Source organism: Halictus rubicundus, chromosome 12, assembly GCF_050948215.1.
Source record: "Halictus rubicundus isolate RS-2024b chromosome 12, iyHalRubi1_principal, whole genome shotgun sequence".
Taxonomy (NCBI): Eukaryota; Metazoa; Arthropoda; class Insecta; order Hymenoptera; family Halictidae; genus Halictus; species Halictus rubicundus.
In genome coordinates, this window is record NC_135160.1 from 9,288,559 (window position 1) to 9,302,420 (window position 13,862).

General features: G+C 48.8%; 2 protein-coding genes across 3 annotated transcripts in view; one reads left to right on the top strand and one right to left on the bottom strand.

Annotated features, from left to right (window-relative positions):
- Positions 1-13,862, bottom strand: part of Eip74ef (Ecdysone-induced protein E74) — a 221,124-nt gene that overhangs the window by 174,895 nt on the left and 32,367 nt on the right. The window lies entirely within an intron of this gene.
- The window catches only part of Lsm11 (U6 snRNA-associated Sm-like protein LSm11), a 36,247-nt gene that overhangs the window by 11,245 nt on the left and 11,140 nt on the right, over positions 1-13,862 (top strand). Inside the window, exon 3 of the mRNA XM_076797787.1 lies at positions 10,494-10,624. Within this exon, the coding sequence (XP_076653902.1) occupies positions 10,494-10,624 (131 nt within the window). The remainder of the gene's footprint in view (positions 1-10,493; positions 10,625-13,862) is intronic.

A 13,862-nucleotide genomic window follows, 5' to 3' on the forward strand; every position in this document is an offset into this window, starting at 1 on the left:
TGGAAATCCCGCAGCGATTTCGGCCGGTGTCGATGGTCGTTCGCGTGTTTCGATCGCGACACCCGGTAGACTGGACGATCCAATTCCTCGGCCGTCGTGGTGTGCACGTACCGGCGGCTCTCTCGACCTATCCTAACGTAACAGATGACTATCGAGCACGCCGAAACGGTAGCGTTTCTCACCCTCCCGGTGTCGAAACGCGCGCGGCGCCTCTTCGGCTCTCCGCCTCGCCTCGCCTCGCCTCTACTCGCCTCGACTCGCCTCGCCTCATCTCATCTCGCCTCGCCTCGCCTCACCTCGCCTCGGCCCGTCTATATTTTCTCCCTCGTCGGAGGAAGAACTCTTTCGACGGAGAGGAGAAGAGCGGATCGATGAGCTACGCGCGCCGGTCCTCGTGCAAAACGCGAGCGTCCGCGGGATCGCCGATCGAGAGGCCCCTAATAAAAACGTCGTGGAACAAACGACACCGCTCGCAGACTCCCTAGAGGAACTCTAGAGAGATCGACTAGGCTCTAGGGAACCCTAGACGGACTCGAAATTGTCTTTAAGGCTGTTTCCTCTTAGCTAACTTTGATCGCGCGGCGAGGAAATCGTTTATGTCGGTCAGAAATTGCACAACTTGTCGGTCAGGGTAGAATAGTTGAATTGTTTGTCTCTCAGAGGTCTGTCAATTATTTGCGATCACGTTCACGGTCAGTTTTCAACCCTGCACAGATGTTGTGCCTCTTAACAAAGGCAAATTTACTCTTCTCCATTTTGGATTGAAATTATCAGCCCTAGAATTAAAATTAGAAGAACCTTAGTATGAAATTGTAAGTGAAAGCGACAGAAACTGATCTTACTTCGTACCGAATGCAGCTGATGAAAACAATCTTTTCATTCGGGATGAATCGTCGGGGATGTACATGCGATGGTTGCGTGGAACGAGACATAGTTCTTTTGGGATGTCGTGCGTGCGATACGAGGAACGAATTCGATTTCTAGCAACGACAAACAAGAAGTTGCGCGTTCAATTAGGACGTTGCCCTAGACGATGACGTCGCCAACGAGAGCGATTCCGAATTCAACGGCCGGACGATCTACTTTTTCCCGGCGCGGCGCGGCGCTCCTCCGCGTCTCCCAGCGCCGCTCCGTGGTAAAAGTGATTTCTCCTTTCTTCTGGAATCTCACCGAGCCTCTCGACGACCGGGGCTTTCCTGCCGCGAGGTTCTCCGACAACCTGCCGCGACCTACCGTGTCGGAAAATTCCTTGGAGATCGGCAGAACCGCGGAAAAAGCGATCCGGAACCTCAAAAATCCAAGGGGACCGCTAACCTAAATGATCCGTTCGTTGCGAAAGTACTGCGAGTCAAAAAGATTGACTACTCGACTTTGGGAATAAAAGTTCCTGAGGAGCAATTTTTCTGAAAAATTTTTTTTTATGAGAAAAAAATATGTAATTCCTGGGGCGACAAAAAGTTGACTTTTTGGGTTGATTGAATCCGATTTCGACGATTGCTTACAAATCAAATTTCTCTTTGCATGAGAAAATGAAAATAAATGGAGTTACGAATTGACATACACCACTTTTGCATTGAACGGCTCAAACAGAGCGATAGATATCCCACGGAAGGGTTTAATCCCTTGCCCCACAATATCTCATCAGACCGTTCTAGATATAGACTCGTTAGTTGCATTACGAAGTGTTCCCACCCAAGTGTTTAACCCCTTCTCAAGCATCCTCGCGGATATGCAACGTCCACAATCCCGCTGTTGACTTAAAAAGTAGTTAAATTAAGTTTACACGCTTCGTAATATCCAGAGAATTCGTGACTACATCCAGCTACATTGTTGCAATATTTCCCGAAGGAGGAGCATGACAAAAACATTGTAACAAGGAACGTAAGTGACAAAGCCAACGCTGTTGACGAACGTGTTAAATAAACAGTCGACTAACGAGAACGCTCGGAGTTTCGAGCTTTCTCGAAAAAGCCCTCGCCGAACAGTATAGTCGGCGTGCGGCGCGGTGTCCGCTATGTCCGAATGTATCCCGAAGCTCTCGAGGTCCAGGGCGGAGCAGGCTCGAAGGGCTCGAAGGGCCGGCCGGCAAAAGTAACAGTACCTAGGCGATAGTTCGCGTAAAGCAGGCTCGTTCGCTCTCGCGAGCAGCGTTTCCTCGCGCGAGACACGGTTTTGCCTGTATCTGTGCGCGTTCGCGTGTACAGACTAGAGCCAGTCTTCCTAAGCGTTTGCACACACGTGCACACATACGCATACAGGCTTGCATACACACGTGCGAAAAAAACGCGTGTCGATGGGAGCTCGTGCGCGCACGTGCAACGTGCAAGTCGGTGGTACGTGTCGCGTGCGCGAGTGTTCCCCCGTTTGCGGTCGTTTGTACGAGTCTGACGTAGTGTATTGGTGACCGGTGTCGGTGTGTCGGTGTGCGTGGAGAGGTCTGGTGGTTGCTCGACTGCCTGCCTTGCCTGCCTTGCCTGCCTGCCTGCCTGCCTGCCTGCCTGCCTGCCTGCCTGTTCTGCCTGCCTCGGCTCGGCTCTGCTCTCGGGTGCGCTGCCCGCCAGGACGTTGAACCCAGCGCGACTCAACCTGGGGATCATCCGCGGGTACAACCAGGCCTACTCCTCCTATCTCTCCTCCTCTCCCTCCCCCGCTGCCCCTCCAGCAGCCTGGCCCCCTCCTCACCGAGCCACCGACTTCTCTCCTTCTCGCTCTTTCTCTCCACCCCGTTCTCTCCGTTTTTCCCACCTCCTCCTCTCCTTTCCTCGCTCGATTCTCTCGTTCTCGGCCTCTCTCCGCTACTCCTCTTCTCGCTCGTCCTCCTCTTCTCGCCGGCTTTTCCACCTCCTTCGACACAGACGTCTCTCTACCTTTTCCTCCTCATCCCCGGAGCGGTTGCTCGTCTTCTTCTTCTTCCTCTTCTTCTTCTTCTTCTTCTTCCTCTTCTTCTCCTTCTTCGTGGTCTGCTTCTTCTTCTTCGTCGTCGTCGTCGTCGTCGTCGTCGTCGTCGTCGTCGTCGCTCTTCCTCCTCGATGTCTCACGATATTTCGTTCCCCGGCACCGCGAGAAGAGGGTACCGAGGCGCCCCACCCGCGGGGGGAGGGGGCTTCTCTCGTTGTACACGAACATTCTCCAGGGGCCGTCGTACCCACCTGCACAGGATCCTCTCCTCCCTGGCCACTCGAAGTGCTCCTTCGCACGCACGGTAAACATTTTTGCAGGTGAACACGTGAGATACGCTGCACGGGCCAGCACCGGGTATATCGAGACTAACGCGGGCCCGAGTTTCCGGGCCCCCGTTTTGCGATCGTTTTCGAAGGATCGTGTTGTCCGAGGGGATTGCTGACCCTTAGAAGGCTCCCCGACTCACCCTCGAATCGTCTGTGGTCCCTTCGTCTTAATAGCCCGCAATTGGGCCCGACTCCGCGGAGTTTGGGACCGTTTCGGTTCGGGTAAATTTTACCTGAACTCCTCGATCTTGGTCCATCCATTAGGCCCTGATGTTTCGCCTGTTTCTCGCCTGTTTTAATATTTTTGCACATAATGCACCGCGCACTCCCTCGAATTTTATTTAACAGCAAACGCAAACTTTGTCCCTACGTGACGAGTGTACTCCTCATTAGAGAAAAAATGAAAAAAATGAGTGATTTATAGTCGACATAAAGGGGTTAATAACGGTTGTCAGTTACTCGATAATGAAGCTCACAGCTGATACTGTAATCTAACGCTGATATCTAGTTTGGAGAATTGTTAAAATTTCCTGAACAGTTATACAGATGATCAAACATCGTGGTTCTACAGGGTATCCCAAAAATGTTGTACTTCCTTGAAAGTAATGATTCCCGAAGTCATTTGAAGTAACTTTTTCCTTTGCAAAAATGTTCTCCTCGGCTTTGTTAACGAGTTATTAACGAAAAAGACGGACCAATCAAAGCGCGGCTACAGCGGACCGATTCTAGCTCGGCCAATGCCAACGCCGCGCTCAGCGGGGCCTGTCGCAGAGTCGCCTCCCATTCGCTATAGCCGCGCTCCGATTGGTTCGCGTTTTTCTTCGATAACTCGAAAACAAAGCCGCGCAGAACATTCTCGCAAAGGAAAAAGTTACTTGAAATCACCTCAAGAATCACCCCTTTCAAGGAAGTGCAACATTTTCGGGACACCCTGTATACAGCGAAGCTCGTCTTTAAACCTTGGAACACGCGACAGAACTTTCCAACGAACCCTGGACTTTCTGCTGCCGGGTGATTATTAACGATCAAGTAAATCCTGCGAGTCTGGTCACGAAATAAGCCGCAAGGTAATAGGTCGAACATGAATGCATTTTTAGCGGCGCTATCGGCTCGATACTATCTAGCCTTTGAGTCCCTAAACTATCGCAACTATTAACAATGCCCCAAGAACGTATTTACAATTATTCGTTCTGTAGATATGTAAAGAATTTCCGGAATAATTTGAATGGAAAGGACGAATGCGTGTATCTAATCTAACCGAGAAGTTGGAGAATTGTTTATGACCACCGTGTCGAACGTGTCCTACAAACAAATGCCTTGGACGGTACTTGCATTGGCTTATCGAATTACCTCGACACCAGCAATACCGTATCGATACCGTCAATATCATCTCAATTAAATTAAATTAGACGCAGCGACTGGTTGCCTACTTTTGGAAGATGTCAATATTTAGATTTGACATGGTTGATATCACATACGTTTAGACCGCGGATCTTTATGCAAAATAAAAACTCTCGAGGGAGCAGAAGTTAGACAAAAATTTATTACCTCTTTCGATAATTTGAAGTCCAAAATAATGCAGTAACACTAGGTTGCGGATTCTAATATTTTCAATTTGCGATTATTGAAATTGTAAAGATAGGTAAGAAATTTATTTCTTTGGCTATCTGTTATAAGAAAAAATGGCTAAAAATTTTATTTCTCCTTCGGTCTTCACATATTTGTATTGGACCTATTAATTTTTCTCATAAATGCATGACATCTGCAATCTACATATATGTATAGATTTTATGCAGTTAGGGCGGGTTTCCTGCGTTTCATTTCGACTTGTAGGTTTCTTCTCGAAAATTCTACGCGACTCGTCCAATTTCGCACGTTTGAAAATTACGCGTTGGACTGTGATTGGATTATGTGTTGGGACACGCGAAATTCCGTTCGATCGACAGTCCTCGACGAGGGGTACGAGTTCGCGAAACCGTGGATCTTCGCGATAAAACTCGGAGTCGTGTCTGAGAGCAGCCGACCGCGAAGCATCGGCATCGGCACCGGCATCAACATCAGCAGCAGCAACAGCATGATTCAGAGGTGGAGATTCCGAGGTTCGTCTGACGAGCCTCGAGGACGGATTTTCACGAGGACGAGCGTCGCAGGAGAGCATAATGCCGAGGGACGTTTCGCATGGCACTCGCTCCCGACGCGGTTGCGATCCTAACGGTTTCATCCGCGGTGGCTCGCGCGCACGTGAACGCGCCCGGAGCGGTGCGGAGCGGTGCGGAGCGGTGTGGAGCCGAGCGGGGCGTTATCTGCTCTCCGCGGCGACGTACAGCGAAGATCGGAAAAAACCGGCCGGTGGAAAGCAAGAAAAAATGACGGCACGTCGGAGGTGGCCGAGCGTTTCTCTCCTCCTCCTCCTCTTCTTCTTCTTCCTCGTCTTCTACTCTCCTCCGGTGCCTCTTTGTTTCGCTCTCTCGCGTTTCTCGAGCGCGCCAGATCGTTCGGGCCGATTGCATCCTCGCGTGGAGAACCAACAGTGGAAAGCGACGATCGTGGACGACGGCGGCGCAACCATTTCGTGCACCGAGTAAACACAGCAGTGCATGATTAACCCTTTGCGGCCCTACGTCGAGTCAGACTTCACATTGACTTTTCATTCCCATTTAAATCAGCAATGTCACAATTATATGGCACGTGAGAACAATTGCAGTGTTTCTTAAATGTTCTAAACAGGTCGGTAGAGCTACCTATGGGACCATAATCGATTTATATCATTTTATAGCGAGTTTCGAACGCAGAAGATAACAGAAATCCAAACTGATCTGATGGTTTCACACATTTTTCTCTCCTCGCCCGCCTCTCCACCGGTTGCAAGAAAATTTGTACGGGGTTGAACAGGCCCCGTGCATTCTGTTCTACGTTACACGGGGGTGTGGCGTAGGCGATAAACTCGGGATGACTTCACGAGGGAATAATCGTTCGATCGAACCGCGCTGGACCACCTTGTCGCTCGAAGGCGAACGTGTTTCCATCGTTTATCGCCTAGAATCGTTTATTCGAGCCGCGTCCAGGTTTTCCAAGGTAGATCGAAAGTGAACGCAGTACCGGCCATGGGATCGTAGAAACTTTCTTTTCGTCGCTTCCCACCCCTCCCCGATCTATAACTCGATTCGGATAATCAGCCGCGACATGATCGCGTCCGAGTTTGACGTCCCTCGAACCGATCGCCCATCGGACGTGGTGGGTTCGTTCGTTGGTATGGTGTTCAAGAGGTTAGGGATCTTTAGTTATACATTCTATAATTATATCGAGATGGAGATGTTTCATGACGCGGATGCATGGTGTCCGGAGGCCCAAAAACTAATCGCGGACAATGGGACAGCGACGATTTGGTGATGCGTGCCCCGATCGATCGACAGTCTGCTGAACGGTTCGGATAAATGCATTGCGCAGCGTTCGATCGGCTCGAGATCGCGTATCGAGGAAAGAACGGGCCGCGGTTGCGATCGGCAGGCGCGTCGCCTTGATTAGTCACGCGTGTGCACGGCGAACGAAGCAATTTCTAATTTCACCGGCGCGCGGAGAGGAGAGGAGAGGAGAGGAGCGGCGAGGGGAGGAGAAGATTGAAAAGAGGGGGCGTCCGAGCGACCACGTACCCGTACCCTTCGCAAAACCGGTGGAGGTTCCTCTCGGCGGGTCTCTAGACGGGGGCACGTATTTTTACCGGATTACGAGCTCGCCAGCCGGAGCCAGCTCGCCGGAGCCAGCTCTAAAGCGTGTTCAGAGGTTCTCTCCTCTGTCGAACCGGGTGGCTTCACTCGCCTTTTTATTTTTAGAAATCTCGCGCGCGCGTTGCTGCCGGCCGAGCAGGCGCTCGTCGTCGAAAAATTCGCCGCGCTCAGGCCTCTCTCGGCAGCCTAGAGCAGTCGCCTCGCCGCCGGAGTGGAATTGGATCGCGACGATAGTGAAAGTGGCGCGAGCGCGCCGCGCACGCGGAAAGATAGAAAGAAAGGTGGAAAAGAAGCGAGCGGAGCGATCACGGGTACGAGCGGGAACAACACCGGGCACGAGCGAGAGAGCATGAGCGAGCAAGACCGACCGCCGCGCCGCGGAGCGCAGCCGAGTGCACCTTAAGGTGGATGAAAGTTATCGGAGAAAGCTAATTGCCAGCGTCGAATCCCGATCCGCCGCCGTGAGCGTCGACCGTCGACTCGTACTCGAACTCGACTCGATTCGACCTGGTGCGACCACTCGCGAGACGATCGAAAGCAACGCCAGACCCGTCCGCGATCGCTCGGATCTTTGTCAGAACGAAAATCATAATCGGACTGCGGATCTTTATGCAAATTTTTCTACGTCGATTACGAGAACCAGGGACCATGCAAAAATTGTTTTCTTCCCGTAATAACTTTCATATGCTGGGCACGATACGTCGGATACTTTAAAATTCTTCTAATCTTTATGTTTCTTTCGAATTGCACCAACTTGTTTTTGTCACAAAATCCGGTCTAACGATTAGATTTATTTACAATAAAAATGTTCTATCTTAATTGCTACGAGCTGGCACAAAATAGAAATTGATTTCCCTTTTTAATTGATTTAGTAGGTTGAAAACAATAATTTTAACATTTTTCGAATGTTTTGATTGCTGTATGTTCCTCGTCAGTAGACTGCGGTTTTTATGCATTTATGACAAAAATGAGTAGGTGTAAATCAAAATAGTAAAAAGATTAAAAGAGTCTGACAATGTCGATATACTACTTTTAACATATAAAAATGATTAATCAGCAAAATAATTTTTTACTTAGCTCCTATAGATTGTAATCGATGTATACAAATTTTATTTTGCATAAAGATCCGCAGTCTACTCATCAAATATGCTCGGACCTGTCTACATTATCAGAGCATTCCTCGTTTGTTGAATATTTCTGTTTCCAACATTGTAAAAATTGTACAAAAATTCACCCATTTACTATTTCTACATACTGTCGAATGATCGATCTCTTCCTGTCTGTTTTGCGACATGTATTTCTTTAAAGCGTGGCGTTTCTAAGCGATACATAATTTGTTGATTTAAAATGTAGTAAATCAGTGAATTATTGTCCTAGCAGAAGCGATAATAATTCGGGCGAGTTCAAAGCAATACAACGGTATCACTGAATTCCTGGAACGTCTCACTGTTTTGCATTCGATCTGCTCATTGGCGCGCATAAATTGCATCGGATTCGTTCGAGGAACACTTGGAATTTTTGGAAAAGCCATAAGTGCCCGAGCCTACTGGACGGCGCGGTACAAGTTGGCCGGCGTCGTTCGCGCTCGCCGTTGCACACCAGCGAAACGAGTGCAGTCGTGTGCACCGCGTGCACCGCGTGCACCGCGTGCATAGGCAGCCTTTACGTAACTCCGCGCCCGTTCCTCTTTCCGCTCCGCTCTGCTCTGCTCCGCGTCGGCCGACGCAGGGCCGAACCTACCACACGCCGGTCCCCTCTTCCAGTTCAACATTCGAGACGGATTTTCACGAATCAGCCACAAAAATCACGTTCATAGACGACGACGATGACGACAACGACGAATACTTTCGCCGTCGCGACTACAGTTAACGGCGATTCGTCTGCCGGTAGAAAATTAAGCGGCGACGTTCGCGTGCGCCTTCTCCAGACCGAAAGGTAATCTATCGTAATCAAATATTTATAAGCGGCGACCGCTGATGCATCGTTGATGCATCGAAACCAGTCGCTGCCTTTCTATTCCTTCTCCTCGACCGTCGCCAGTGGGCTTTCTAACCCTTTAGCTCGCTTCGTTTTCGATTAGAACCCTTCGTTTTAATCCTTAACCTCTTGCGCTATAGCATCGAGTCGGGCTCGTGAAGATTTCGAACAGAGGGACATGATTATTAAGGGGGGACATACACCTGGGGGTGGAAAAGTGAGCTTCACTGTGAGAATTTTTTTTTATTTCAACAAATGGTTATATTAAAAAGAGATTTAGCACATAATTTTTGTTACACTTTTATCTACAAAATACTACATTTTTGCTAAAAAATATCCAATAGAAGTGAGGTGGCAACCTAGGTCCCTCCTTAATTTCCTTTGAAATCCACCATTTTCTATACGATTACAGCATTTTCAGGTATGAACTCACTTCTTAGAGAATTTGCTCAGAGTTAAGATCTCAGAAATGAAAAATTGATTTTACAAGTTTTGGCCCCGTTTTGGTGAATTGGGACGACTGCGCGCCGCTAGTAAGACATTTACGGAAGAGCAAAAAGACTATGGAAGCACGATGCTATCGGGCCGCTCCTCTGCACGCTTCGCGCAAGGATGAACGATGATTTGTCGGCGAACCGACGAGGCGCGAGAGCCACATAAATTCTTATTAGCAGGCCGTTATCGCCGCCTGGAAAAATCTGCCAGGATAAAGCCCGATCCGCGTCCACTCGTTAGAACGATAACTATCTTCGCTCCTAGGCGAATGCAACCACCCTCCACGCTCTTTATTCCGGCGATGATCGATACCTTGCTCTTTCTCCGTTGTTTCGTCGCGGTTCGACAACGATCCACTTTTATCCGGCAATTCTTCAAACCTCAATTCTTGCGCGCATAAATTATTATCATCGGACAAGAGTTTTATTCGTTTTTGACAAAGAGGGTAGCCATTTGCAAAACTGCAGAATTTGCAGTAATCCATTCGATAGCTTATCCAAAGAAAATACTTTCCTCCAATTTTCAACCCTACATGTCGCCATGGGGAGTTGTAATGGGGTGGCAAAGAAAATCCGGTTTTTCCATAATTTCTCTCATCCTCTTCCATTTAAAATTCTGAAAAAAATCATAGATGTGCATTCTAGTACCTAAAATATTCCTGATTTTTTTCAGAATTTTCAATTGAAGAGGAAATTTCGGAAAAACCTGATTCTCTTTGTCAACCGATTGCTACCCCTATGTCGATATATGGGGTTGAAAATTGGCACAAAATAGTTTCTTTGGATAAGCTATCGAATGGCCTATTGCAAATTCAATATACTTTTGACCTCCTTATCCGGCTGCACCCTACGCCGAATATTACTGTCTCTTGTCACGTCCCGATTAAAATTCATTTTTATCCAACAATTTTTAAAGACCAGACCATTTGATATGATCTCTTGCGCTACGAGATATTTCGCGATCCAACTGTCTGTTTCGCCGGTTGGTTCGGGTTCCACTCGAAGTTCGTCGAACGATAGCGTCGCGGAGGGATCAACTTTCGAGTCACCGGTCTTTTTATGGTGTGCAGAACCCGTGGCCGGCTCGAACCACGGACGAAGTTGGATCCTAGGAGGGAAGAACGTCCTCTCGAAAATGCAGAATGCCCTCGGACCGCTGGGTCTGCTCTACGAGTACATGGAGAATCGGACACGGGTCAAGGTACGTCGCCATACAATTTCTATAGGAACTACTACGGTAGAACCTCCATCATCCAAAGTGAACAGGAAAACATTATTGTACACTAGACCGCTTAATGCTGGACTCAATTCTTATTGATTTGCACGTTAAACTAAGTTACGCGGTTCTACTGTATTCCAATTTTATGGATCAATTGACACCAACAGTAGCATGTGTTATCCTATAAAAATGAGACAATTGATTACATTTAGATTTTCAAGCATATGTTACCGTATAAAAATGAGACAATTGATTTCATTTAGATTTTCAAGTATATGTTACCCTATCAAAACGAGACAATTGATTTCATCTAGATTTTAGATTTTCATTTCGATATTTTGATTTTCATTTGATCTTATTCGGTTTTTACTGTACGTGCTTGAACAAATAAATGTGTAGAAGCATTTTTCCAATTTCAGTAATCGCAAAATAAAAAATCTGAAACCAGTCAAGCCCAGAAAAGAATTTTTATTCCCACAGTTTAAACATTGTCGATATTTACACACGAGCACGCGAAGTGTGCTAGAAAATTTTCAGGAATTCACAGGAGATCTGAACGATGCTGGATTTATCGTTGATCGCGAAGGGACAGTTCTAGTCCGCACGAGAGAGTCGGATGATCAGGATTCTAGACGAAAAAGGGAAGCACCTTTCCCTCGACTGGCGACTGTGTCGGATTGGCGAGGAAGGCAGAGAGGAGAGAGGGAGAAAGCATCGCCGCGAAGACAAAAGGCGAGGAGACAATTGCCGGCGAGTCTCGGCTCGTTGTCTTCGCGAGACAGGGACAGCGAATTCGAGGGTTGTCCCGAACCAGGCACCGTAAACACCCACGCGCCACCCATTCCTGCCTGACCCGTGGCATTGTACGCGCACGCACACGCACACGCACACGCGGCTGACACACTTTCGCGACCGAGGAGGACAGAGAATAACCGAGAGAAAGACACGTGCGGGCATCGGTATCAGCGAGGCAGCCCTTCGAAGGTGAACGGAAGGGCCGGAAGGTGTGCTATACAGGGTGGTCCTCCTGGAGGCGGGCACCTAAACTTCCCCTTTGATTTCTACGATATAAAGAAAGCTGTACGAGGCTGTACGAGGGTGTAATGCGAGCAAAAAGTAGACAAAGAACAAGTTAGTGACATTTAAAAGAGTGGAGACATTGAAAGAATTTGAGAAGGTCAATATGTTGCTTTCAACCTGCACTCTTTCTCGAAAATACAGCATGTCCAACATGGGGAGTGGGATTTAGAACAAAGTTACAATTGATTGCGAGGGTCGCGAATGAATTCGTACACCTAATTTTTCAACGCTCGAGAAAGAAGTTGAAAAACGAAGATTCGAGTAGGTAACGTTGTAGGGTGACGCTCTGAGGTTAAACGGAGAAATAAATCTGTATTTGGGTGGCGAGTCTCCCGATCGATGCGAAGAGTTAGCGTAATATGCAAAACTAATATCGTCACGGCCGAAGGAGACATTTAGGTGGCCAACTCGGGGTGGACCACCCTGTAGAGCACGAAGGGAGCAAGAGAAGCGGCTAACTGTTCGGGTCAACACACTCGTCTCCATGGAGACAGCCGAGGCCCTTCTCGCCCTTGATACGCCCCTGATCGTCCCCTTTCTCCGTCTCGAAGGGTCGAGCCAGTCCGAAAAAAAGGCGAGCTCTGCTCGCGCGCGCAAGCCTTGAAAAGCCCATTTCGGGAAGGGCCACTCGCCGGGAAACGCCGCTTTCTTCCACCCTCTTCCACCCTCTTCGCTCCTCGCCGCCCGCCTCGAGAGGAATATGGAGGAGCTCCGTCGTCGATGCGATCGCATCCCCCGAAATTCGGGTAGTAGTGCAAACGCTTATGCCAGAGGAGGGTGACGCGTTCCCTGCAGCGTGGAAAATGTTTTGGCTCCGGCGAATCGATGCCCGGCTCCTTCCCGAAGGCTATCGCCGCTTAGGGGAGGGCCGCGATCATGCTCGCTGTCGTACTTAAGGGGGTCCTCTGGCCTAGAACCTCCAACAAATCGATTTTTCTTCTTCTTGCATTTTCTTAACCCCCGTGCCCGACAACCTACATTCAACAGTTCTAGCTTCAGTGCTTTATAGTTTCGATTAATAGCTTATGTTTGATCACTTGACCACGGATTTTACGCACTTACGACGAAAATGAATCAGTGCAAAACTAAGAAATTGTAAACGAATTGAAGGATTATAGTTTTATTTCTGTTCCCCGCAATTGATTTGGAAAGTTTTCAGTTTGCATGACAGTCTTGTGATCACTCGAGAATAGTTTTGCGATTGGTCAAGAAATGCATTAAAGAAGTTTTTTAACGGGCTAATAGTTTTCATCCCCTCAATGCAGACGATGGGCGATGAAAAAAAACGTATCAAATATTTTTCTGAGAACTACCCGCCGACAAAAGTTTGATCAAAATCGGCTAGTGCAACTGGGATATGTTCCCTCGCGAGTCCTCGAAGGACCAAGGACGAAACGGAGACGGCGCGCGTCGTATAACCAATTGCGCAACGAGAAAGCTTCGCAGGACACCGAAGCCTATCTCTGCCGATCCGACGAGGCATTCGCACGCAGCATTCTCCTCTCTCGACTAGGAAACGAAGAGTATCGCGCGTGAGTCAGCTCCAGCGATCCGATGAAATCACGCGGAGACGTTTCTGGATCGTATCGGCCGGCCGACAAAGATCGCCACCGCGTTTTTCTCGCGGTCGGAAAATAAATCAACGAGCAAGGTCCTCGCGCGCAGTTTCGCGATCGCTTTCCTCTCGGTCCGATCGCCGTTGGTCGCGCGGAACTAGGAGAAATCGGCGAACGGGTTCGTCCCGGCGAATCCCGAGCCTCGAAACGAGGAAAAAAACCGGCTTCCTGCCATAAGCCGTCGCGTCGCATTGCCTTCCGACTTCCTACGGCCATAATTAGCGATCTTTCCTCGAGAAGATCGCGAGAACGAGTCGGAAGCAGGAAGTCGCGGTGAGAAGCGACCGGGGGCAGGTGTCCTAAAAAGGGGAGACAATCGGTCGACACCTGTAGCGATCAGGAAACCGATTTTTCTACCCACGGATCCCCGGCAGTGTTCGACTATTCGCAGGCGCCTTTTTGCAACGACTTCGAAGCAAAAACTTCGAGCAGGTTACTCGATTCGATCGGTGTGTGCGTGCTTATATGCTCGGGGAAAGCGGTCAACATTTTTGTATATTTGAATATGCACAGGAAACTGTGAA